Here is a 25,881-nt window from a genome sequence, read left to right as displayed (position 1 = left end):
GATTTATAAAATGGTATTCTTTTTGGGTAGCAGGCTTTGATTTTTCCACCATGTTTATGATGAAGAGCTGATACTTTAGGACTGTCAAGCTGGTTTTAAACATTAATAGAAGCACACGAATGAGTACTTTTTTTTTTTTGGTTTCTGACGTGTCATGATTTCTCTCTGAAGACGACCTGAAATCCGTAATAAGCTATGGACTGTGAAAAAAAAATTAAAAAGACCACCTTTAAAACATCTAATACATGTACTGTCTTTGATACCATAATGCAGGGTGAACACATAGGATCAGAGGTTTTACTACATTTTTTATTAGTGAGAGCTGCACTGTTGAAATGTTTCTCGGCAACACAACAAAGATGAGAGGAAGTTGACCCTGAATGTGGACGCTGTGACCAGGGACTGTTCGGCTGGTTGTACAGACACAATCCCACTTTACACAATGTCTTATTTCAAGTGTGTCAGGTGTGAAATTACCATAAGCCACAAACCAAAGGCTGGTGAATTAAGTGCTGCTCTGTTCTAAAGGGTGTTAATCTATAATACTGAAAATAGCTCATCCAGCTCCAGCAGCCAGAGGAGAAACTACGTTAAAACCTTAGTATATGGAAAAAGAACATAATCCTGGTTTGGTCTTTCATGTGTTATCTGGAAATACAGGAAGGCTTCTGTGTACAACTCTAAGGTCACTCGATGGTTAGACTACAGCTTGTTTGGAACGTGGCCGGCTAGTCAGGAGTCTGAGAGAGGTCCCAGAACAGCAATAGCCTCAATTTCCACCAGTCCACCCTGAAGAGAAAAAAGAAGGACATGAGAAATGTTTCACAACAATATTCAGAAGTAGCATTTTACACTCCATGCACAGATGACAGGTGAGCATGCACCTATAGCTACCATCAATCTCCACCACCCCGTGTGGGCTGGTGTATATGTGCTGTATGTTCCACAGGGTGCTGCAGTGGTGTAAAGGTTTTCTTTGTACTTACTCTAGGCAGAGCAGCGACTTGGTAGGCAGCTCTGGCGGGGAAGTTACTGCTGAAAACTGGAGGGAAAAACACCTACATTATATTCATATTATAAAAAAAGCCATCAGGTTAATCAGTGACTTGTATAAATGGATAATTTGACCCTCTAATGATGCATACTGTCTAAAAAGAGTTTCGAGTGTAAGCAAAGGCGTTTGTCCTCTCCTTGCTCTGATGCAGGTCGGGGAAAGTTCTCTGCTGCTGGTTAAGGGTTGAGTAGAGTCAGGGTGGCAGGCCTGTACCTGAGTCAATGTCCCACAGAGCAAAGCCTGCTGGGAGCGTTAGGTTACATCTGTGTGCCTGCACAGAGGTGTCCAATTACAACTCGCTGGGCACTGCAGCTTCCATTACACCTGGCTGTTGTGATCCAGGAGGAAATGCCCAGACTGAGCAGCCCGTGAGAGGAGGCTGCTTTCATGCATCAGAGGAAGGGCTGAGTGAGCCTGTCTGTCAAGTGATTGCTATACCTGTCAGCCATCATTTCTGAGAGAAGTCAGTGAAATACGAGGCACCGCATCCCTTCACAGGAACACATGAGCATCCTGGAGCGTGTTGTTGGAATAAATACAGAGTTTTACAGTGTTTAATTGGAATCTATTAGTAAACCTGTGCTGGATTTCTTTTTATTATTAAATAGAAAGAAAGCTGCCTATAATTTAACACAGTCATGAAATGGAAACTGCGAACATTAGAACTGGATTCAATTATATGTTTATATGGAATATGATATGCATACAAAAAAAACTGTATTTGCAAATCATTTTTTTCAATAAAATCTAATCTAATTTAAAGACATAATAAGAAAATAGAAGTATTAATGGGCAAATCTAGGGATTTAAACTTAAAGAGCAGCCTCCTTTACCATACCCCCACTTCCCAATTTAAACTCTCTATACAAGGAAGACAGTGAGGAGAAGGAAGTAGCCACGAATTTATTATGAAGTCAAAGGCTTGACGGTATTAACCCCAGTCATGTGACAAAAAGTGACTCAGGTGTTGGTGCAGGAAAAACATCATTTTTCTATCACAGGACTGCAACAACAAGCTTCTGGCAGCTGCTGCTGGCAGGTGAGTGAAGCAGGATGTTTGTATAATCATGGTTAAATGCTGCCCCCGTGTGGCTGCTTTTATACATTTACAAAAACATGGCACCTTCTATCAATGTGATTAAACTGCACATCTATCACTGTCCATTATAATCTACTTTCCGGCATGAAATTTAAGACACTGGGCTTGGAAATGAAAAACAAAGCCTTACATGTTTTGTACACCTCGTTGACACTGTTAAAGTCGTTTATATCGGCGAGCAGCACCGTCGTCTTCACCACTGAAATCAAAGAGTTTGCTCTGTCAGGGATTTTGTTGTGTTTGAACATTCAAATTGTATGAAAAAGACGAGCAGCAGCCGAGGTTGCCTGATCGCACTGAGGTCTCACCATTGGTGTAGTCACAGCCGGCAGCTTTAAGGATCTCCCCCATATTGACGAGAGCCTGAGGGGCAAGAGGAAGGGTCAATATTTAATCTCACCTTCTGTATTTTCTTTCTATGTATTGATCAGTTTTGTAAATTCAATAGCCAGTCAGAAAAGTTTTTCTCTTTGATTCATCACTGTCATCTTATTGATTTTGTCTTCGTTGCTTAGTCTGTTTCTTAGTCTATGTTCTTATTGATGAATTTTACAGGTTTTATGTTTTTTGCTGGGAGTGAAAAGCACTAAAATGTGAACAAAATATCCTGCAAAGAAATATGTTATGAGAATGAAAATCAGCTTTATGGACTGTGATCATAGTTCTTGACACTTAAAATCTGAACTGAGAAGCGAGAATTCATCTTTACTGTAAGTGAAGCTACTGTAATTTTAATTACTGTCTGTCTTTTGTAATTGTTTGTACAGTAGAAGTAACTAAAGCAGTCAAATAAAATGGAATAAAAAGTACAATATTTGCCTCTCAGATCTACTGGATTAGAGCAGGAAGCCTCACATTAAGTACAAGTACCTCAAATGTGTACTTTAAGTGCAGTACACTGAGTAAATGTCCTTTGTTACATTACACCGCTGCCTCTCAGCCAGTAAATACAAAAGGCAGGTGTCATAGTAAGTGTCCTGTCATTTGATGTTCAAACATGGTCATCATCATCATCATCATCATCATCATCATCATCATCATCATCATCATCACGAGCTGTCCCTGTCAGCCTCACCTGTTTGGCCTGAGCCTGCACTCCTCCGTCCACCAGCTGACCAGTGGCCACGTCCAGCCCCAGCTGACCAGAGATGTACATCGTTCTGTCCACAACCACCGACTGGCTGAGGATAAGACAGAGGACGGACACACACACACACACACACACACACACACACACACACACACACACACACACACACACACACACACACACACACACATGTATGATATCTTATTTTTATGAGTGAACGTTCAGGAGTTACTGTAGTAATGAAGGTGTAAAATCATTTCTCTCCATGTGACTGCTGAACACCACTGAAGAAGCTGTTTATGCAACAAACCTAAACTGTATCTGCACCTAAAATATCTGAGTGACACCAACAGCTTGGTCCATGACACCCTGAAACCCAAAGTTAATGATCTAAAACCAAGATCCCACAGTCCTTCTGTGCCACAGTCTGCGTTTGTGGTTGATTATCAAGTCAAACATTACAGCAAATGACAGATACGAACATTTTACCCCCCGAATAATAATAATTAAAACTTAAACAATGGCTCAATAACCTTGAAGTGCTGTCTGTCTTGAATCAGAGGCCATTCATAGGCTGCACAGTGACGTAACCCCACCCACTGACAGCTAATTGGTCAGAGCAGGAACACGCCTCAACTTGTGTGTAGACTAAATTAAACATGTGGGAAACTTTATTTTTTACAGGTTAATTTACGATTTTCCATCACTTCTGTGAATTTTAAATCAAGTTATCATAAAACTTTTTTTTTTTTTTTTTTCCTGAACATTTCGGCCTCTCTGACGCACAGGTAGAGTATTCACCTGCACATTGGACATTCATTTTCTTACCTGTAGATTCCCTGTCTGACAGGGGCTTTTGGTGTGTAGGGGATCTGTCGACGGATGGTTGCCATTTCTACTCTGCGGCTGCTTCTCCTGCTCTGCTTAAAGTTCAACTCTGGCACTTTTTTTATGCGCTCACGTCAAGCAGGTGAGTTCACTGCACACTAAGACCCGCCCCGGATCAAACATCAGACTGTCCTTGTTTCTCATTCAATCAGACACTTCATGTGCCAAAATCTGTACCCCACGTGTCGCTAAAAATAGAAATAGTGCGTTTTGTTTCTGTTTTGAAGTGTCCTTACCTGTACGGGCCGATGGCAGCCGGGGCTGATGTCGTGTTGACGATCCTTCTGTTCAGCGCAGACATGATTCCCTGGTTATTTTTCCAAAATCTCTCTGCACCGTACAGTGACTGTCAATGAGGTGAAGTGGTTGTGCAACAACTTGCGGAGTGAACAGTTGCTGCAGTAAAGTCTGCCGCAATACCTAGAAGTTAGCGCACGCTGCATTTTTAGAGGCGCACGAAAAAGAGTGGCGTCCATAGTAGAAGAGTTACGGTAGAACAAGCGTCGTGTGGTCAGTCATGAGGGTTTCAGCTGCAACAGAGTCAACTCAGAGGTTCAAGGCTCCTTTTATAGAGTCCAAGATTAGATAAAAGGCGTCACACTGCAGTTATGGTTAACTATAAGTAACTTTTATTATTTCTTGCACCTTTTCAAATCTTCATAAAGTATTACAAACAATAGATAATAAATTATGTGGTTCAAACATAAATGCTTACATTCCACTCTACACCCTCAGGTCGTTATATAGCAGAAGTAACAGTGAGATAAACAAATCATATAGCCGTATATCAAAAGAACGATTTCAGATAACTATACACGTCATGGCGTTCTCCGCAATGTCACTTTTCAAAACAGGGCTTTTTACTGTATCGAGCAAGATTTTTCTTAAAGCTGAGAAATCCAGCTTTCACATTTACAGAACTCCTACCTGTGCAGTTAATAAAATAGCATTCCACTAAATAGCAAACATAACTTATAAACATGCATAGTCTAAAACACGGCGAAATCAAGCCACATATATTTGACAGAGGGCGAAAATATTAACAGCCAAATCAGCTTCCATATTTAAACCAGTGTCACCGAAAGATTTCAAACACATTTAATAAATTAAGCGTGAATGCTTGTACGTCAGTTGCCAATGCACTGCAGACTTAATATATGAAAATAACTCAATGCAAGAATGTTCATGATTTCTGAGAGAGAACACGCAAAAGACAAACAAAAACAACAAAACAAACGTGATCATTCAAAGGCTGAGAGACACGGACTGACATTTGGATTCAGGTGTTTTGAAAGTCAGCTTATTTTGGACATCAGATGAGATACAAGACAGTGTAACAGGTCCATTCTTAGATTATGGTATTATTAATATGCAGTAAGTGTGGGCGGAACCACAACATCAAGACTGCACATTAAGACTCATGTGTAACAGCAACCTGCAGACATTCGCATTGAAAGATAGTCACAATTCATTTCAAGGGTCATTATTAGCATGTGCTGAAACAACACGCCAACAGAACTGACTGAAATACATCCATAATGGCGCAGTTTGTTTCCTTCATGAAGAGTCAAAATACGTCCTTAGCTTTAACAGTTTTCAATTAAATTGTCAAATACAGATTGATTCGGTCTTTGGAGTCAATTTCTGACAGCTGAGAATCTGATAACAGCCAAAAAAAAAGCTAAATTTTAATACATTTTTATACAGTGTCCCTCAAATTTAAGTAGCCAGACAGCAGTGCTTTCAAAATAATTTCCAGCTTTTAACAATGTCTCAATGCACACCATGAACTGACAGTGCATCTTCAATCCTTCATTAAGAACATCACACCTACATGTTACAAAAGAAAAAAAAACAAAACAAAACAGCACATTTTTGGGCATTATTGATGAAACACAGACAGAAACTGCTGAAAAAAAAATTAATGCAATTTAAAAAATGAGTCTGATATTCAGATATTAGACGTGTTTCCTTATGTATACAGTATCAGTCACTTGAGTCTTTCATCTCACCCTGATGTGTTTGCTTTCCTGGACAACAGCCATAAAACATATTACATGACTACACTGAGCACTGAACTGTTATTGTCTTCTTCAATACTTCACAGAGAACAACATAAATCTAGTGGTTTCCTCCAGAGACATAAAAAAGAAAAGACAAACAGTATTTAGGAATGATTCTGCTTGTATGGAAATCATAGATTTTAAATTAGGAATGAATTTTGGTGCCGACTGACTTTAATTTGAGTTTGGTGGATCATTTTGTCAAGTACAAGCTCAGTTTTTAAATTCATGAAGAGCGCTGGGTGTGAACTCAGAGAGCGAAGAAAAACGGGGACATGTGTGTTATGAGGCACTGGGATATATGGAGTGTGTCTGTATTGAAGAAGCCCGGAACATCATAGTGAAAACAACAAAATTAAATAAACGATTAAGACTAATGAAATAAGTTTTAAATTTTCAGATCCACCGGCGACTGAAAACGATCCGCTCACCATCCACATGCTTTCTGTCTACTTTCCACAGTTCATTTCAAACTCATCCCCATGTGAGGAAATGGACTTAACCATCTGATGACTTGTTTTTATGACACTGCTTATTTTGAAAACCAGCTTTCAAATATTTTAAGGCATTCTCAACTTAATCAACACCATCTTGATTGTCTTTGGTCGTGGACAAGCCTCCACAGCTTGTTGTTGCAGGTATTTCCAGACTAGGCTCTATATAATATTTACACTGAAAGTGAAACGTCTGAGGAAAAAAGACCACTTGTCCTTGAGCTGGTAATTATACTGCTGCTACTGCCAGAGGGTCGGGTTCCTTATGTGTCGGTGGTGATTCCCCGAGGGTTGTCTGCGTTTGGAAAAGAGGAAATTCATTTTGTGACTTTCAGACGTCGCCAAGCATTAGTTCTCTCTTTGGCTGCAGCCCTATGCATCATTCAAGGGACAGCAACTTTACAGGAACCGTAGAAACAAATATACGCTCTACATTGTCAGAACAGCATCTAGACATAGTGTAGAAACAAGGCAGACAAGTGTGGATTCCAGGAGCCAATATGGATGTCACCCAGTAAAGGGAGCTCCTATCTTCCTTTAGAGGCCAGTTAGCAGTCAGTCAGAACAGCAATGGGCTTCCAACAAAGACAATAAGGTCATCTTAGTTCCTCTGAGTCAATGGGACAGAAGTTTTGCGGTGACGTTGGCTTTGGGAAACCGAGGCTGGAGGGAGGAGCACTCAGAAGTTCTGTTGTCGTCTCTTCTTGGCATCCATGGCGTCCAGGATGGGCTGTCTTTTCGCAGTGTAGCGCTGCCTGAGCTCCTCAATCTCCCGCTCCATCATGGGATCCAAGGCACTCAGGCGCATCTGCAGCTCCTCAAAGTCCAGGTTCTTCAGCTGGGAGACAGCACACAAATAGACAGTCAAACAGCAAAGGGAAAAAAGGCGATGAGTCATATTTAGCGTCTTGTTGTGGATAATACTGCAAGAACGGCGTCGTGCTTTGTTATTTTTACCACTGTCTCCCTTCAGGTCAAATCATATTAATTACAGCAGCCCCACCACATGCTCGTGGAAGATGTTACTCACGAAGTCGAAGTCTCCATCCTGAGGCACCTTCCAGTTGTCAGGGAAGACGTTTTTAGACTGGATGTGATAGCCCGGCTGCTCCTGCGGCTGGTTGTGGTTGTAGTTCTCCTGCTGCTGGGCTGCCTTGTTCGAGTCCTGCTTATCAAAATAGTCCATGAAGGACGGACGTATCGGCTGTTGGGGGGTGGCGTGCCCTGTGGAGGAGGAAGAGGGTTTATCACAGTAACATTAAGTAAAACTGCATTCCTTAGGAGGCTCCTTATTACCCTGAATTTCAAGATTTAACATCATATACAAGCTCACTTCTCATGGATCTCTGGTCCTCCTCCTCTTCTTCATCATCATCACTGTTGATGACCATGGTGCCCAGGTCTGACTCTAGCATGGTGCTGCCGTGTTCAATCATGGTCTGCGCCCCGTCACTCATGGTGCTGGTGGCCCGCATGGTTCCTGCCCCTTCTGAGCCAGACTTCACCATAGTGTGAGAGTCCACCTCTGTCTCCTCCTCCTGGACAACACCAGATATTTGATCATACAGCCATCTAATCCCGTCCTGTCAAATCTAGGGGTTGCTTCAACACAAACGTTATTGCTGACGTCTCAGCATACGTACAGAGTTGTCGTCCTCCTCCTCCAGCTCTCTCTGCTGCTCCTGCTGCCGCTTGGCTTTCATCTCCATGGCCTCGGTTATCAGGTCTCTCAGGATTGTGACAGGCTTGGCCTGGCTGATGAATGGGTGCTGGACATTGGCAAGAAGAAATGATAAAGAAAGAGAAAAAAGATAATGCTCAGTGCCTCAGTGGTTCTCTGACAGTGTAGACACAAAGGGAGTATCCATGTTATTTTGTTCACCCCAGCTGCTCTTTAAAGTTTTATCTGTTTGTGTGTGTGTGTGTGTGTGTGTGTGTGTGTGTGTGTGTGTGTGTGTGTGTGTGTGTGTGTGTGTGTGTGTGTGTGTGTGTGTGTGTGTCCCTCCTCCTACCTGTAGGAGCTGTGTGGCGGTCGCTCTCTGCTCTGGATTCTTGACCAGACACTTCTTGACAAAGTCTGTGAACTCGTCTGACCAAAGCTCCGGCTTCCTGAATGTTGGCGGAGGGTTGGTGGGGATCATGAAGATAGCCTGGAGGAACACAAAAAGGTCACATCACAAGACATCATGTCAGCCATTTGTTCTTTAGGCACCTCCTCCTCCAAACTCCTACACCCACTTCTTCAACAAACAATGTTTACACTCACTCTCATGGGATGGATGTCAGCGTAGGGAGGCTTGCCCTCTGCCATCTCTATAGACGTGATGCCCAGGGACCAGATGTCAGCCACACAGTTGTAGCCAATCTCCTGGATCACCTCTGGGGCCATCCAGAACGGAGTACCAATCACAGTGTTTCTCTTTGCCATGGTGTCCTTCAGAGGTAAAACAATGCAGGTATCAACGTTATGAGCTTGAACGGTCCATACAGATTCACATCAGTTAAAGATTAAATGTTTGAAGTGGACCTTTGATGAGAACATTCACTTTGCCATCACTAGTACAACATTCAAACAACTGCTGTAATGTTACCGTTAGCTGCCCAGCAACTCCAAAGTCCGCAAGTTTAGCGTGCCCCTCAGTGTTGAGGAGGATGTTTCCCGCCTTGATGTCCCGATGGATCTTCCTCATGAAGTGAAGGTATTCAAGACCCTTCAGTGTCGACTTCAGGATAGTGGCGATCTCATCTTCTGTCAACTGATGTGAGAAGGAAAAAGGAAACACAAGGATGAAATAAGATCCGAGAGTCAATGAATTAGACTGTGTAATGCAGGTATGTGAAGTCAGTATGAAGTCAGTATAACCAATTTGACCCAATCTATCCTTTCATCTTTTTATGTGCACTATTGTTGAAAATGGAGACAGTAGACAGGGTTTAGACTGAACTGTACAAAAGCCAGAATAGTCATCAGGACACTGAGGCCTTATCAGCATCACAGGTATTAAAAAGCAAAGTCTCATTCATGTATATCAGTCTTGGAAATGCAGTGAAATATATCTTAGAAATATGACATTTTAGTACCACCACATTCCCACACACACACCACAGCTAAAAAATCTCTGAAAGAACCCACTGTCTTGTTACGCAGTCTGATGATGTCAGAGACAGAGCCGGCTCCACAATACTCCATGACAATCCACAGGTCTGTGTTCTTGAAGTAGCTGCCATAGTACTTCACTACGTAAGGGCTAGAGGGAAATGCCAAACAGAGCGGTCATCAAAAGAGAACAAAAACAGCAGAAGTGAGAATACTCTTGCAGGTCAAGAGAGAGAGCTCAGCAGCTAACAGCACCGCTGCTGTTACATCAAACATGTAACTTAGAGCAAAGTGAACTATGGATGCAAATAGGACGAGCATTGGGAGGTTTGGGGAAAGCCGTGTTCTCTCCTAACCTGTCACACTGCTGCATGATGGAAATCTCCTTGATGATCTCTTGCAGATCTGACTCCACAGGAACCTGCTTGATGGCCACCACCTGGCCTGACTCCTTATGGATGGCTTTGAACACACTGCCATAAGAACTAAATACACACACAAAGGTTCAGTCACAACATGTCCAGGGTGCATTTTATAAATGCAAGCACAGAGCTGCAGTGATTAATAAATTAGCTGTCAACTATTAATCACCAACAATTTGGATTATCAACTAGCTGGGTTGAGAAAGGTTTAAAGGTTTAAGAAAAGAAAAGTCACAATTCTATGACATTCAACTGAATATCTCTGTCTTGTGGACAAAACAAGACATTTGAGAATGTTATCTTGGGCTTTGGGAAACACTGATGGATATTTTTCCCCATTTTCTGACCAGACAACGTATTGACTAATCAAGAAAATAATCAATAGATAACGTGACAATTGTTAGTTGCAGCCGTATGACAGTATTAACAAATTAATTACAAAACAAAAGATGTGCATCTGAAAAAGTACAGGATATTGTGTCTGAAGGGCTCAAAATATCTTTAGTCAATGGCACACAAGTGGAAATAGAGGTTAGTCATGACTAAAACGTCTTACCCTTCACCGAGTTTTTCTAAAACATCAAACACTTCCTCTGGCTGCTTGGTCAAACTGTCCTCACTCAGCTTTTTCAGCTTGCTGTAGAAATGGAACAAACAGGTCAGATGAAACCTCAGTATAACAGAGTAACTAAAAACAAGTAGTGAAACCAAACAAAAGAACTATGGCAGAGGAATCTGGAATCAAAATGACAGTGGTTTGCAGTTCCTAGAATTAAGTTACAGAGATGAATTAATGAAAAGTTGGCTATAATGTGCTCATGTAAATAAACCACGGTGTTAGAAAATGTAAAAAACCCACATATGTTCACTTCAAACGAACACAACAGCAAGGATTTTATTAAATAGTCTATAGCTGGTGGATATTACGTTTTGGTGCCTTCATATACTATTTATTAGGGAGGCTGATATGGTCTCTGAAAAACTGAGTAATGTGGATAAATGACAGACAGAAAGGGACACTAACTTCACTCAGTTCAGTCAGAGAAGTCCGAAATTTGTGTATCGTACATTGTGCTGAAGTTTATGTTAATCATTCGGCTGATGGAAAATTAATCCACAACAACTTTGATAACTCAGTCAATATCAGTTAAAACAGTTAGTATTCACTGATTCCAGTATATGAAATGTGAGAAGTTTACATATGTATCACCATGACAGAAATAAATTAAATGGTTACCAAGGATGCTTATTTGTTTTACGGGGAGATGCTGGGTCGTATCAGGTCACACGAAACTCATTAGTGGGTCGAAATTAATAACGTAGCTACAACATATTGCTACCTAAAAGGCACCAACGAAGTTAATTTTAGCAGTTACCTAATAACGAAACAGGCTGGAAAGCCACAATTGTGCAAGACCTTAACACATGGCTTGTGATTATGATCAATAGTGACTTTTAGAATCGTTAATTCCTGTTAACTGAGTCGAAAGTTTGACAGAAAACCGGTGAAGCTAACTAAGTTAGCATCCGCTAGCTGAACGATAGCTACCTTCTACATTAGCGTTTTAGCCTGCTAGTCAATGGCTCCCAAGCACGTTTAAACCAGGCAGATGTTCACAAACCTTTTGGGCGCCGACGGCTCCATTTTAGAGAGTAGAACGTAAAAGAATAAAAAGGCAACGGACTAACTGTAAGTTATTGCTGTTTGGGGCCAGCAGTCAAGATATGAACATTGTCGACAGAGTCGTTGTTGTCAAAAACTAACGTTAGTGGAGGGCCAGCTGAGTCTTCGTCAGATGATGGATACCATAGGGATACAATTTCCCCACAACGCCCCCTCTTGGGTCGGAATACAAAATAAAAATTGAACAACTTCCGTTCTTACGAATGTACTAGAAACCATGAGCAACCTGCAATGTAACAAATTACAAACACGGCGTTGTACAATGCATTCTGCCATATATTCAGCTTTATTTGTGTTGTCTTGCGAAAAGGAAAAATATGACTAATGTGACGGAGAATCCTCGAACCAATCACAAACCACTTTGCTTGGACGTGGACGACGATTGTACGCATGCGCCCAGGCAGCGTAGTGTGATGTGAAAAGAGAGGTAAACAGTTAGCAGTTAGCTTGTTAAAACGGTGAGATTTGTTATATTTATATCTTTTCCCTTTGTGTATTTCATATTCTCTAAATTAATATTGAATATTTTGATTTCTCAAAGACCTTTGTTCTCCAGGACAACCGGTTGTGATGGTTTAAGATAATCCTGTTGGTGTCACCATGCTGTTTCTGGGTTAGCATGCTGTAACGATACAGATGTGATTGAGTCAATATTGCGTGCTGTCTTTAATAGAAACAGAAATGGACCCACAGAAAGATCTGCAACCGCCCAAACAGCAGCCTATGATCTACATATGTGGAGGTACGTTGCATTTTTTGCTTGTGTTAATAGTACAGTCAGTTACTGCAGCGGGTACTAGTGCTAACGATGCTAACAGATCTAGCTTTACTTTATGGTGTAATGCTACTCTTGCTGCTGCCATTTGTTTTTTCTTCTATTACCTCTAGTGCTACCATAGATACTTCTGTTTTGTGACTATCTGTTACCCATTAGCACAGTATCATTACATACAGTCGTAGAACTGATTCAACAGGAGTACTGATGGCGAAAAGGCTGCAGCTCTTTGAAAGCATTATTATGTGCTCATCAGTTCTTATGGCCATGAATGAATGACCCTTGATCAAATAGCTTGGTTTTATACAATGAATGAATGAAGTGTTTATCATTGTGGCATGCACACAGCTCTGCTCACACCGCGCTTGATTACAAGACACCGCAAAATGAAAGATGTCACTCACAGAACTGTTGGTGCACACAAAAATTAAACACCATCTATGGCTTATGAACTTCTGTACACCAGAATATTCCAGGATGTGTTGAGTCAGTTCATGACAGATTCACAGGCTGAATCATCATAGCAGATTACAGTTCACATGGCTCACACACTCAGTTTTTCCCTTCACATTTGTGAATCTGCCAATGCAAATAGCAAGAGGAGGAAGAGCAATTCTTCACTGCAACTGAAAATCATTGGCTTCTCTATAAGAAAATAGCTTTAGCATACATTGAAAATTTACATTGTCATAAACTGTGTATCAACCTTTATTAAAGGGTTTTTCTGTAATATCGTCTCTCTTTACTTGCAGAATGTCACACTGAAAATGAAATTAAGGCCCGTGATCCAATCCGATGCAGAGAGTGCGGCTACAGGATCATGTACAAGAAGAGAACAAAGAGATGTATCCCTTAACGTGTGTGTGTGTGTGTGTGTGTGTGTGTGTGTGTGTGTGTGTGTGTGTGTGTGTGTGTGTGTGTGTGTGTGTGTTTGTGTGTGGCAAAGGGCTTTTTAAATATACATCACATGGATGAATTGAGTACAATAATACCTGTACATTTCCTTGACTCTTTGATTTCAGTGGTTGTTTTCGATGCCCGGTGAAGAGGAGGAGAGCAGCAGTTTAGATTATTATTGTTCTGTACTATTTTTGTAGTGTGTGAGCATGTAAATACATCAGCCTCCAGGCCTGTCTCCAGATTCCTGAGTTATGCTTTAAACTCACTATTTTCATGTCAGCACAAATTGTGCTGTTTTTTGCCCAAGAGTGGTTTATTAAAAACATGTTTTTCACTGACTGTGACTCTTTTCACTGATTTTCACTGATTTGTCTTATTTGTCATTATCTTTCAAATTAATGTCTAGACGAATACGGGAACATGAATTATGAAATTTTACCTTTTAAAAGCAAAATTTTGTTGTTGTTTTAAGATGTTCATGGTCTATTCCAGTGGTTCTTTTATGGCTAAAGAAATCAGTTTCTTATTTCTGTTGTTTTGACAGCAATAAAATAAATGTAATGTCCACTGATTTGCAAGGAAAGAACACAAGGATCAGAGGAAAGTGATGTGTTTCTGAAGTGTTTTTTTTTCTCCTTTCCAGTCCAAATAATCTCCTGATCCTTTAGATTTAACATGTAACCCCTTGCAGGGGTCTTAACCCGTAGTTTGGGAACCACTGGTCTGGTCTCGTGATCATAATCGTAATTGTAATAGTAATTAAAGTTTCATTTCGGCTCCATATATGTTTTTCAGACCTGTCAAAGAAACAGCAGTATGGCTGCTTTGCATTGTTTAAGCTGTAATGTGAAGGTGTACAGCTTTTAAAGGAAGTTCACCTTTTTGGCCAACACTTACATGAGATGATTGATATGACTCATGCTTGTATAGTAAATATAAGACTTTAGCCAGTTAGCTTACCATAAAGACTTGACTCAGAGGGAAACAGTGAGCCTGACTCAACCCAAAGGTAACAAACTCCTCCTACCAGCACTTCTCAAGCTCAGTAATGAACACTTTCTGTCCAGTTTGTGTAATTAGTAGAAAAACTGAACAGTGCAAAACACCACTGTTTTCACAGGGTAAATTTGCCTATTTCTTGGCAGTTGCCAGGCAACCAGTGGAGACTCTAACAGTGAATTGCACTTTGTTCTTCGCACAGATCACACAATGGAGAAATAACATGTTAATAAACCTTTTTTCACAGCAGACTTTCTCTCATGTCACAGCATGGAAAGCACAGGTGTGATGGAGAACATGAAAACAACTGCGCTTCATTCAGGTGAGCTAGTTTCAGGGTCCAAACCCAGAGCAAATATTTGGTCATTTCACCTGGTAAATAACAAGAAAACAGCATAAAGCAATACATCATCAAAATTGCAATTGGTCGTTTTCCTCTTTTTTGACATTGTAATTTGTCCTAGTTTGCATTAAAGTACCTCATTGTCAGCCTTCATTCATTTTTATTTATTTCTCCCTCAGTTCAGCCACTAGAGCCCTTTGCTCTGATGTCTAATCTGAGGCTCTCCCATCTGAGCTGTCCTACTGCAGCACTGCATCGCCGTGGCTCGTCCCCCCTCTGTGACGTCACACACGAGCGCTCATCCAGGGGGCGTGTCCAGCAGAAATCCCCAGCCGGGCACAGATGAAGCTGCAGCTTTGCGAGAGGGAGAGGCTGGGAGGGAGGAAGAGTTTGGACACACTGCAGAGGGAGCGCAACTATGGGGAACGCACAGGAGAAGCCCCCTGGCAGCGGAGGAGGGGCAGCTAGATCGGGTCAGGCCACAGCAGGGAGCGGGACGAGAAGCCGAGGTGGAGGGAGCGCGGAGAAGCCCCAGACTCACAGAGCTCCAGAGAAGGGGGTGGCCAATGGCACGGACAACAGCCCAGTGAGTGGACAAGAGGAGCAGAGCAGCCCTGCAGTAGACACAAGTTACCTGGACGCTCCTGCCGGGGCCCTTCCCCCTCACCTGGCCCGGCTGAAGAACGAGGGGAACCATCTCTTCAAACACGGCCAGTTTGGGGACGCCTTGGAGAAGTACACACAGGCCATTGATGGATGCGCTGAAGCAGGTGGGGGAAACATGAACAGTTTGAGTGTTTTCGTAGAGAATTCACCTCTTGATCATTATTTCATCTGAGAAGAAGCAGCTTTGTTGATTACACAAATTTAGGTCGTAAAATCTGACATAAACATATAAAGTGCCACCAAAAAAACTGGAGTAACCTGATGTGTCAGTACCAGTAACAGTTGCATGCCAAATGAGAGCTTAATGTGTGTACAGTAAGGCAGTTGGGCTGCAGGCAGCTAACGTTATTTTCTTGATGAATTAGTTACTAGTTTGATTCATTAAATGTAAGAAATTAATTTTAAAAAAGAGGAACGATTCCCTAAAATGCAGATTGAGTATTAAATTTTTTCCCCAACTAGCAGTCCAAAACCTAGATACTATTCAGTTTACAGTCATAGAGGATGAAGGAAACGTTTGCCTAGAAACTTGAAAGAAAAATTCTTTTTTTGATTGATTAATCGACAAATTGTTTCAGCTTTAGTAAGGACTCGAATAGTCAAAACTGCAATAGTAATGTTGCTACATCTTGAGCCTCATATTTGATCTATTCATACCTGCTTTTGAGTGAAAATACTTCACTCTGCTGTGCTTTTTGATGAAGACAAGACTCCTTCAAACGCAACATCCGATGGCCAACAAGTCACTGTATGGAAACAGTAATAGATCAATGGCTCAGACACACAGAAAGCCTCTTCTAGCATCTTCGTAGTAGCACTCATAAAGGTATCAGATACAAGTAGACTCAGAGTCATCTGGCTCCACAGTCCACGGTATCCCATGTCATTTTTGAATGGATTTTAATTATGTTCATGCTTGTAATGCCTCCTACATATATTTACTGAATCAGTGCTCAACAACCAACATGATGAGTGCAGGTCAATTTTCAGATCTGTCACGTGGATTAGTGAGCTGGTCATCACAAGTTTTTAGATCAAGCAGCCCAAAACTGCAGCTCAGCCATGAGGCGTTACTGGTGATTTGTGAATGCGGTGGAGTGTTGGCACAAGACAGCACCACTGACCGTAGAGAGGAGTCATGTGCGAGTGCATGAGGCTTTCAGGTAAGATTGAATGTCACGCCGCACCTTTAAGAGCACTCAGCCAACTTTTACTCTCGTAGCTGGCAAGAGGGATAGCTCTTTCTGCTGCACTGGAGACAGACTTAAACAGATTAGAGTGGAGTTAATATCAGAGCAAACGCAACGGAGACACCCTCGAAGGAAAGCGCTGGAAACACTGTGTGATGATGTCTTATTTTAATACATACAGAGGAGTATCAGCACCTTTGACATCCGTTTTTGGGCACTGTAGCAGTACATTACGACTGATGCTCTGCCGGTGGCTGTGAAGCTGCAGTGGAGGCTCAGAGGAGAACGGGCAGAGTAGAATATGAGGGACTGAGAGCACATCCATTCATCAGTCTACCATTCAAGCCCTCAGCATCTCTGGGCAGTCTGCAGCTTAAATTGAACTGCTTCTATCGTCCTATTTTGTCCTTGATCTGGACCTCGCCAGACTATAAGGCCACAATCTACAGCATAAGTTACACAGAACTGTTGTTAATATGAAGCATCAGTCTGTCCTCACACCCTTGACCTGACATCAAAGATGACTGGGGTGTTCTTTCAGTGTCTGGTCTTTCACTTATGTGCACTGTGGTTGTTCCCCCTGCAGGCACTGACAGTCCAGAAGACCTGTGTATTCTCTACTCCAACAGAGCAGCCTGTTACCTGAAGGATGGAAACAGCGCAGACTGCATACAGGACTGTACAAAGTAAGTGTCAGCTTTGTGCATGTGTGTTTCTGGCTGTGTGTGATCATTTGTAGACATTCTTTGGGCTTGTTTATATTTTGTGCATTGCACTCATGTAACATTGTCAAGCTCACAATGGCCAGTTCTTCTTTCTTGTCAAAACCTGGCACCTACATTACCCAGAATTCAACTGCCAGCAGTTTTGTGAGAGATTCAGGTGTGTTATGCTGGTAGTGGCTAATATAGCCTCAAGCATCTCAAGCAGAGATTAGGAGCAGGGCTACAAATGTCCTCTAAGCTCAATTCCTCCAAAGTCGAAACCCCCAGATTTTTTCATTTTCTCATTTTCACTCCATGTGACATCACTGGAGTCAGTTTATCTGATTTCGTGCAGCTCCCTTTGAAGCCTCAAAACGCTTCATATGCAATACTACTTCCTAGTACTTCATATGTGAAAATCCGTGCTATGGTGTCAGGAGGCTGCAGCAGTCTCTATGTCTCTAGTAGAGTACTTGTATGTTTATGAATGGAGAGCCACAGATTAGCCTGGTTAAACCTGTGACACAGTGTGCATGTGTAGACAGTTTGATCCTCTGTCTGTGCGTCTCTCTGATCCTCTTAGGGCTTTGGAGCTGCAGCCCTACTCCTTGAAGCCCCTGCTGCGCAGAGCTATGGCCTATGAGTCACTGGAGCGCTACAGAAAGGCCTACGTGGATTATAAGACCGTCCTGCAGATAGACACCGGGGTGCAGGCGGCTCATGACAGTGTCCACAGGTCAGCTGAAAATTGATAAGAAGCTTCAAAGTTGTCAAGAAATCTAAGAGTTCGTTCAAAAATATTGAGGATAAATCACACGGTTGCCTTCATAGCATCAAATAAAAACACTCAGATGTCGAGTTCTTAATTTTATATACTTTTCCCCCAGCGTGCCATGCAGTATATTTGGTGTCTTGCATTTAATAAGGGATGAAGGGCTTATTAATCAAGGCCTGAGAGTTTGCATATTTTCATGCAGCCAAACACTGAAAAGGCTGAGTTCACTGATTAGCTCCTCTTGGAATCAGCTGCTGTAGTATTTAGTTGGGATAACAGGTTATGTTAGAGAACCGCTGGTCCACATGACAGACTGGATGCAAGAAATGTGTACAAATTGTGGGGCTGGAAGAACGCAGCAAGAATATGTAGGACACTGTTTTTACAGTTAGTTTACAAGCAATCTAAATACTTACCCATTTTATTCTTACTCATGTGTTGTTGGACATCAATAAAGCCGCAACTTTAGAAAGCCACTGAAGACACTACAGATTGAAGACATGTTTAGAATCAGTGTGGATTTTAGACGTAACTGCAGTATATTCATTTTTTAAAAGGCCTGCTCGTCCGTGATCCACCCACACAGCTGTGGGCTCACTTACTCTGCCTCATCAGACCTCTGCTCTGAATGGAACAGCAGGAACAGCACAGGCGTGAATAATAAAATGAATGATGGCTGAATTCCATGTAGCTGCTTCTGTTTCGGGGTCCCGCTCTCAGCAGCAGAGTGGAGCCCACGAACCCTGTAGTGGTTGCATCTTTAATCTGGCTAATTGCAAAACGCTTTGCGCTCATGCTGTACGTTGTACTCTCTGTGTCTCCGGCCAGGATCACCAAGCTGCTTATTGAGCAGGACGGACCAGGCTGGAGAGAGAAGCTTCCAGAGATTCCCATCGTCCCTCTGTCTGTCCAGCTGCAGCACAGAGACAAGCCGGTCAGCGCCGAAGTGGCTCAAGCCCGAGCTGCCAGGGCTGCGCAGGAGGAAGGTCGGTGACATCACTTCCTCTTAGCTTAGTGAGGATGGTAATTTAACTACAAAATGGTTTATTTTAAACATGTAAATAACCTCCAAGATTTCACCCTAAACCATTCACAAGCACACACACGCACATTTGAACGGGTGTTTTCTTGTCTGTCTGACATAAAAGGAATACGGCACCTCAACGTTTTTTTCTTCCTACCTTGACAAATTAGTTTATCGTCTTTTGAAATTTTGTCTAATGAATTGTGGGTGGTAAAATAAGTAAAGGCAGCAGCAGCAGCAGCAGCAGAAGTCGGTCGATGAAAGTCAGAGTGTAAATGCTGAGCAGCGGTGAAGACGCTCCTGCTGAGAGATTGTGTGTGTGTGTGTGTGTGTGTGTGTGTGTGTGTGTCTGGGAGGATCATCAATAATGCAGAGGGGAAGGCGATCCACACAGAGCGAAGCGTTGCTGTAATGGAACAATCCAGGTCAGGTTTCCTCTAGGCTGCTCCTGCTCACACAGACCAGAAGGCTCCACATGTATCATATATTTATTCAAATAGATTTAAATGCATGTCGTAAACATGCTGCCAAAGCTAGCAAATAAGCTGCTCTATTAGTATGCACTACACACATCTTCTATAGACAGGCGCATACATACACGTACACATATAGGCACCGTAGCGCACAGACAGAACTGAGCTAATCTCAGAATAGCATTCTGCTGTTGCTGGGGAAACAGACAGGAAGAGGTTCAACTTCACAATTTAATACTTCAAATTTATTGGTAAAATCCTGCAAATGTTATGCTTTTAAAGGATAAAACACCAGGAGATGCCAACCTCTTTGAGTCTTTGAGTGTGAACCGGTGAGTCAGTACAGGACTGTGCACCTCCTCAGCCGAAGACTCGTACGGTCACGTTCGTGTTCAGTATCATTTTCACCATCACTCTCTCCACCTGTAGAAATATAAACCAGAAGTCTAAATACAGTGAAGTCATGTCTGTGGAAGAAGAGATGGTAGCAGTCATTCTGGAAAAGTGGGAACAAACAAAAAAGTGAAGTCATCACTAAATGTTGTCCTGGAATGTGTTAAAATACAGAATACGGACAGAAATATAAGATTAGACAACAGGTACGTTATTTTCCTCTCTCTGTTGTGTCATTGTGACACTCTAAAGACATTACAGTTGTGGCCAGCTCATTTTCGCTTTGCTCCTCCTCCTGTGAACTTTGTGGTTTGCTTGAAGCTGAAATAGAGGAAAAGACACTTACTCGACTACTACATGCAACATTTAAACTGGAGTTTATAATCCAGAGCTTCTTCACTGGCTGTTTATAGAATCACACCGCAGGAAGACCGGAGTTGGTTTGCTGAATCTCTCCTGTGTGAAGCCGATGTGAGAGGGTGCCGGGCTTTAAATAGCGACACATCATTTAGTGCTGTGCTGTGTTGTTGCTGATGTTGATATTAAAAATCCTCTTAGTCTCCTGACGCTGGCTAAATCGCCAAAAAACGGCTTAGTCTGCCTGCGCATGGTTGATATCATACTGTTGTTACAACAAACAGGCAAATTATCATAATAGATTAATAACAGATGATTGTTCAAAATACTCAAAACACATCACAGCACCAGGAGGTACCACCACCTCTGATTTAATTATACTATTTTATCCTTTTTTTAGGTTTCACCTCTATAAAAATCCAGATTTATGATAAAATGATTATTATCGTGTTTGATGAATATGTGTCTTAATTTATCAACCACTGTTTCTCTTGTTTTTATTGTTATATTAGGCCATGTCCATATCAGCTGCAGCGATGGTTTATATTGATTGATTGATTTTCTCATCTTTTTTGGGGACGAAAAGTCTGACTAAGTGCTGCACTGTCAAAGCTGCATGCATTAACTTCTCAGCCAGAGGAAAAATAACCGAGCGTACATGTATGTGGCTAGCGTGAGTGTCAAGCCTCGATGTGCCATTCGTCTCATCTCTTTCTGTGTCTGTGTCTGTATCCACCCATTCCCCCAAGTCATTAGATATAGTGGCTTTCTGAGCACAGCAGAGAGCTCTGTAAGCAGTAAGCTCAGAGCCTGGTCCATTCATACTGCTGCTGACAGGCTGATGGATCTATTGATCACTCCCAAAACAGTTTGTGTGCTGAGCTGATGGGAAAAGCTTCTTGAAAGGCAAACAATATTCAATACAGTCTGTCCTGACATGTGGAATATACCCAGAGCTTCTACTGAAAGAAAAAACACCTCAGGAGGCTTAGTTATTTTGAGAAATCAGGAAGAGATCATTTTAACGCGACAGTTACTTTGCATGAATGTGTTTCTCTTTTCATGTTGCAGTAATCAGCTTTGCTAACTTGCATATTTCTGCCAACAGCCAGAAGAAAAGAGGCGCGCTGTACTTTACTGAAACGGGAAGGCAACGATCTGGTCAAGAAAGGCCAGTTCCAGGAGGCGCTGCAGAAGTACAGTGAATGTCTGTCCCTGAAACCTGACGAATGTGCTCTCTACACCAACAGGTATGCCTGAAACAACCTGATCTGACCTGAACTGATCAGATCTTAAGATAAAGTATCAATACCACACCTTTAAAATACTCCCCTACAAGTACTGCATTCTGAACATTATGTAAGTAAAAGCATGTAAGTATTATAAGAACAATTTACTTTAAAGTATAAAAAGTACTCATTCTGCAGAAAAATGTAGTGTTATATTGTTAAATATGGTGGTTTCCTCTTCATATTACTAAAGCATTCATGTGTGTGTTGGCTAGTTTAAATTACAGCAGCACATCATCTTCTATAAGATCATCATATGTTTGTAGCGTTGCTGTCCTCTCTCTATCGTTAAATCAAGCAGCAGCCCCAGAACTGATGCTTTCGTGACGTTACACACTCGCTGGACACTTTATTAGGTACACCTTACTGGTACTGGGTTGGACCTCCTTTTGCCTCAGAACTGCCTTAATTCTTCATGGCATAGATTCAACAAGGTGCTGGAAACATTCTCTGGTGATTTTGGTCCATGTTGAGTCGACAGCATCACACAGTCTGAACCAGTCTGAGATTTGAGCTTCGTGGCAGGTCGCGTTATCCTGCTGGAAGCAGCCATTAGGAGATGTGCACACTGTGATCATAAAGGGATGGACACAGTTAGCCATCATACTCAGGTAGGCTGTGGTGTTTAAACAATGCTTAAGGGGCCCAAAGTGTGCCAAGAAATAATCCCTCACACCATAACACCACCAGCAGCAGCCTGAACCACTGCTAAAATGCAGGGTGGAACCATGCTTTGTGTTGACTCTACCATCTGAATGTCGCTGCAGAAATCGAGACTCATCAGACCAGGCAACACTTTTCCAGTCTTCTATAGTCCAGTTTTGGTGAGCCTGTGCCCGTTGTGGACTTGGTTTCCTTTTCTTAGCTCCCAGGGGTGGCACCTGGTGTCTGTTTCAAGGCTTGACATGTTGTGCGTTCTTGGTTTGATCTTCAGCAGATCATCTTGACCATATCTACATACCTAAATGCACTGAGCGGCAGCGACATGATTGGCTGGTCAGATATTGTGTTAACTAGCAGTTGAACAGGTGTATGTAATAAAGTGGCTGGTGAGTGTTTAGATCTTATTTATCTAATTATAAAAACACTTATTTGACACTACAGACACAGGGACCGTCCCAGAGCTCACTGTGTAACATGATGCTGATTCTAAAAGTGGCTGATGAGTTCCTTTAAGGACAGTATAACAGGAGAAACAGTAGAGGGCACCACACGATCATCCTCATGTCAGACCCAGTCTGTTACATGTGTTATCATCATCATCATCAGTGACGTCAAATCTAACATTGCTGGTGAGACTTAAGATGAATTTAACTTTGGTTTTATGATGTTTTATGGAGCTGAACACCTGTAAATGTATAGATTTCTTTATTTCTAAAGGAATAAATGTTAGCATTTGATAAGTTTAGTGATGATTTTCTTCTGCAGAGAAGCTGATTTGGTTGCAGATTGGAGCAAAAATAACTGGGAACCAGAAAACCCTCAAACTTTTTTCAAATTGCACAATACCAAGCTAAGCTCTCCTATTACCAGTTTACCTGTAGCAGGATCCTGAATGGCAGACATGCACGTGGTGCTTTCTCTGACTCCTGTCCTCTTTCTGCTCTTCTTCAGAGCCATTTGCTTCCTGAAGCTGAATCGCTTTGAAGAGGCCAAACAGGACTGTGACTCTGCGCTGCAGCTGGAGCCGAGCAACAAGAAAGCCTTCTACAGACGAGCGCTGGCTTATAAGGGTCTACAGGTGCCACAGACACACATATTCACTCTGTTGAGGCAGTTGGATTTGAAGGGTTTATTATTTTCTCCCACTCTCTATTTATTCCTTTTTCTGTGTGTGTGTTAGGACTACCTGTCGGCCAGCAGTGACCTCCAGGAAGTCCTCCAGCTGGACCCCAACGTGCGGGAGGCCGAGCAGGAGCTTGAGGTGGTGACGGGTTTGCTGAGACAGAGCCTGATGGACAGCACTGCACACTCGTCAAAGGTAAAGGTTATCCAGACTTTCTTTCTCGTATGTGGTCTTACAGCATCCCGACGCGAAAGATTGTGTGTTATTTTCAGAATGTAGTTGATGTTATTCATCTAAACCTCACAGATTTTACCACGTTTGTTCAACTTTGAATGGCTTCCTTGTAGATTTTTACAGATCATCCTTAATTGCATTTAATGCCAAAGAGACAAGATATTAATAGTATAAATAAATCAACATTGAATGTCCACTTTTTAAAACCATAAGATACAAGAAACATATACATAAAGGATTCGGCATGAGTGAATTTTGTGGAAAAAATGCTAAATTGTTCAAAGTATCAACTTATTTATGTTTTATTGGAAAATCAAAGACAAACTGCTATTGTAAGATCTCTCTCCCTCACACAAAAAACAAACAAGCTCATTTCCTCATTTCCTCCAGGTCTGATGTCTGTGGAGCATTATGGAGGCAGACGGATGAAACAGGCGTGGGCACATTCTGTACTGTCGCCGTTATGAAGGAAAAGGACTCTTAAAGCCATCAGCTGTGGTAAATAAGACTTGTAAAAATGGAAATGACTGGCTTTAACTCCTGGGACGAGCTCCTCGGGCGACCAGCTCTCTTTCAGCTCAGCACCATCTGCAACGTGTGCAAACCACACCATAACTCCCGAGTAATACATAACAGGCAGCTTTGTTTAACAAGGCGAACGTCAAGGCAGTCATGACCTGCTTGCACTCTAAATCACTGACATTATGATGGACTGTACATACAGATTTGTGTAACGGGGGCGCTGTTATATGGTGGAGTGTATTATGAGTGCCTTATTGAGATTTCTACCACAGTTGGGATGAAATACGCCAAGATTCAGAGTTTGATTTGTGTTGAAAAGGTTGTGTTGGGTTACACAAAGGTTCACTGAGCTCGTGACCGACAAGCACCGACTCAGCTGTTCTGTTTGCAGAGATAAGGAACTAAAAAAGGTCCAAAGTCTGGTACAATCTTTATGTATCCAGACTTTCAGCTATTCCAGCTATTTCAAGACATTTGTCATTGTTTACATGTGTTACCATTACAGCTGCTGCTATGATAGATAAGCCAACAACTTACTAGAAAACATTTCTACAGCTTAAGACCCCCTAAAGAGAGATATTATGACATCACTATAAGATGGTAAAATAGTGATTTAAATACTTAAAATCCTGAGCTCAGTGTTTAAGTCATTATTAGTTATAAATTGTCACTTCTGGTTTACTAAACATCCAGCCACTGACGTTAGCGACACAGGTTACTTCATCATGTACTGTAAGACTTATTGCAGGCCTCAGGTTCAATCTTGAATGTAACCAAGACGACTGTGTGTGTCTTAACTTTTATTTGCTTGCAGCGAAGGACAACATGAAATAATGGACAAACTCCTCGACTCATCATCTAGCAGAATATTAGCATCTTAAGGTCAACCAGCTTGGTTCTGCATCAGTCCACCCACCCTCAGACTGAGACTCCATCAGATCTCGAAGTGTATATCCAGCCCTTTGTTCCATTTTTAAAGCCCAGCAACCACACAGGATCCACACACACAGGTGTTTCCACTTCATTAGAGCTTCTCTCACGACTGTGTGCAGACAGATGACGGCTACCTGACTGAGTTTGCATTTCCACACCAGTGGGAACAAATTAGACTTTTGTCACTCTTAGTACTTCAACAGAGCAGACGTCTAATTAACCAAAGCAACTGGAAACACCTGTTTGGATGTACAGCCTTAAAATATCTCTTCTAAACATCACATCAGCCCACACACACACAATGTAAATCTTTGTATAGCACAATGTGCCACGATGTTCACTTCATTCATACTTTGAGGTATTAATGTATTAATACGCTCTGTTCAGTTTTATTTGACATATTACCCCTTTTTCCCCACTTAAATTGTCAAAATAAAAGCAAAAAAATCTCAATGAAAACACTCAATATGAGGCTTGACGTGTTGCTTCATGGAATGTAAAGAGCATGTACTGTATGTAAATAGTTTGAATGCAGATGTAAATAATAAACTGCTTTGTGGATGCTTTAATGAGCCTGTCACTGCGACCTTGCTGACGTGCAGCCGGAGGCAATCGCTTAGCGTGATA

General features: G+C 41.9%; 4 protein-coding genes across 5 annotated transcripts; 2 read left to right on the top strand and 2 right to left on the bottom strand.

Annotated features, from left to right (window-relative positions):
• Positions 1 to 290: 290 nt before the first annotated feature.
• rida (reactive intermediate imine deaminase A homolog) lies at positions 291 to 4,506 on the bottom strand. Its single transcript, XM_070984913.1, has 6 exons — positions 4,368 to 4,506; positions 3,229 to 3,334; positions 2,462 to 2,516; positions 2,284 to 2,352; positions 987 to 1,042; positions 291 to 789 (listed from the first exon to the last, which is right to left on the bottom strand). Exons 1-6 carry the CDS (start codon positions 4,430 to 4,432, stop codon positions 733 to 735), a joined length of 408 nt encoding a protein of 135 aa, XP_070841014.1. The 5' UTR covers positions 4,433 to 4,506; the 3' UTR covers positions 291 to 732.
• Positions 4,507 to 4,744: 238 nt separating this feature from the next.
• Positions 4,745 to 12,023, bottom strand: stk3 (serine/threonine kinase 3 (STE20 homolog, yeast)). 2 transcript variants are annotated; one of them, XM_070984825.1, is made up of 11 exons: positions 11,830 to 12,023; positions 10,764 to 10,844; positions 10,142 to 10,270; positions 9,822 to 9,936; positions 9,280 to 9,444; positions 8,955 to 9,122; positions 8,701 to 8,838; positions 8,332 to 8,457; positions 8,022 to 8,226; positions 7,719 to 7,912; positions 4,745 to 7,526 (listed from the first exon to the last, which is right to left on the bottom strand). In XM_070984825.1, exons 1-11 carry the CDS (start codon positions 11,850 to 11,852, stop codon positions 7,368 to 7,370), a joined length of 1,503 nt encoding a protein of 500 aa, XP_070840926.1. In that variant the 5' UTR covers positions 11,853 to 12,023; the 3' UTR covers positions 4,745 to 7,367. The 2 variants fall into 2 exon arrangements, with proteins under 2 accessions (XP_070840926.1, XP_070840925.1); XM_070984824.1 differs by having other exon boundaries at positions 9,280 to 9,507; positions 9,792 to 9,936; positions 11,830 to 11,987.
• A 226-nt stretch (positions 12,024 to 12,249) lies between these two features.
• Positions 12,250 to 13,872, top strand: polr2k (RNA polymerase II, I and III subunit K). Its single transcript, XM_070985119.1, has 4 exons — positions 12,250 to 12,349; positions 12,565 to 12,633; positions 13,419 to 13,511; positions 13,689 to 13,872. Exons 2-4 carry the CDS (start codon positions 12,573 to 12,575, stop codon positions 13,709 to 13,711), a joined length of 177 nt encoding a protein of 58 aa, XP_070841220.1. The 5' UTR covers positions 12,250 to 12,349; positions 12,565 to 12,572; the 3' UTR covers positions 13,712 to 13,872.
• A 1,356-nt stretch (positions 13,873 to 15,228) lies between these two features.
• On the top strand, positions 15,229 to 25,823 carry spag1a (sperm associated antigen 1a). Its single transcript, XM_070984742.1, has 8 exons — positions 15,229 to 15,678; positions 17,351 to 17,450; positions 18,052 to 18,204; positions 19,072 to 19,229; positions 21,599 to 21,740; positions 23,394 to 23,520; positions 23,623 to 23,760; positions 24,190 to 25,823. Exons 1-8 carry the CDS (start codon positions 15,327 to 15,329, stop codon positions 24,193 to 24,195), a joined length of 1,176 nt encoding a protein of 391 aa, XP_070840843.1. The 5' UTR covers positions 15,229 to 15,326; the 3' UTR covers positions 24,196 to 25,823.
• Positions 25,824 to 25,881: the final 58 nt, after the last annotated feature.

This window comes from Chaetodon trifascialis, chromosome 17 (genome assembly GCF_039877785.1).
Source record: "Chaetodon trifascialis isolate fChaTrf1 chromosome 17, fChaTrf1.hap1, whole genome shotgun sequence".
In the NCBI taxonomy this organism is placed as follows: domain Eukaryota; kingdom Metazoa; phylum Chordata; class Actinopteri; order Chaetodontiformes; family Chaetodontidae; genus Chaetodon; species Chaetodon trifascialis.
The sequence above is the reverse complement of the archived record's forward strand: the minus strand, read 5'-3'. Positions and strand labels throughout refer to the sequence as shown.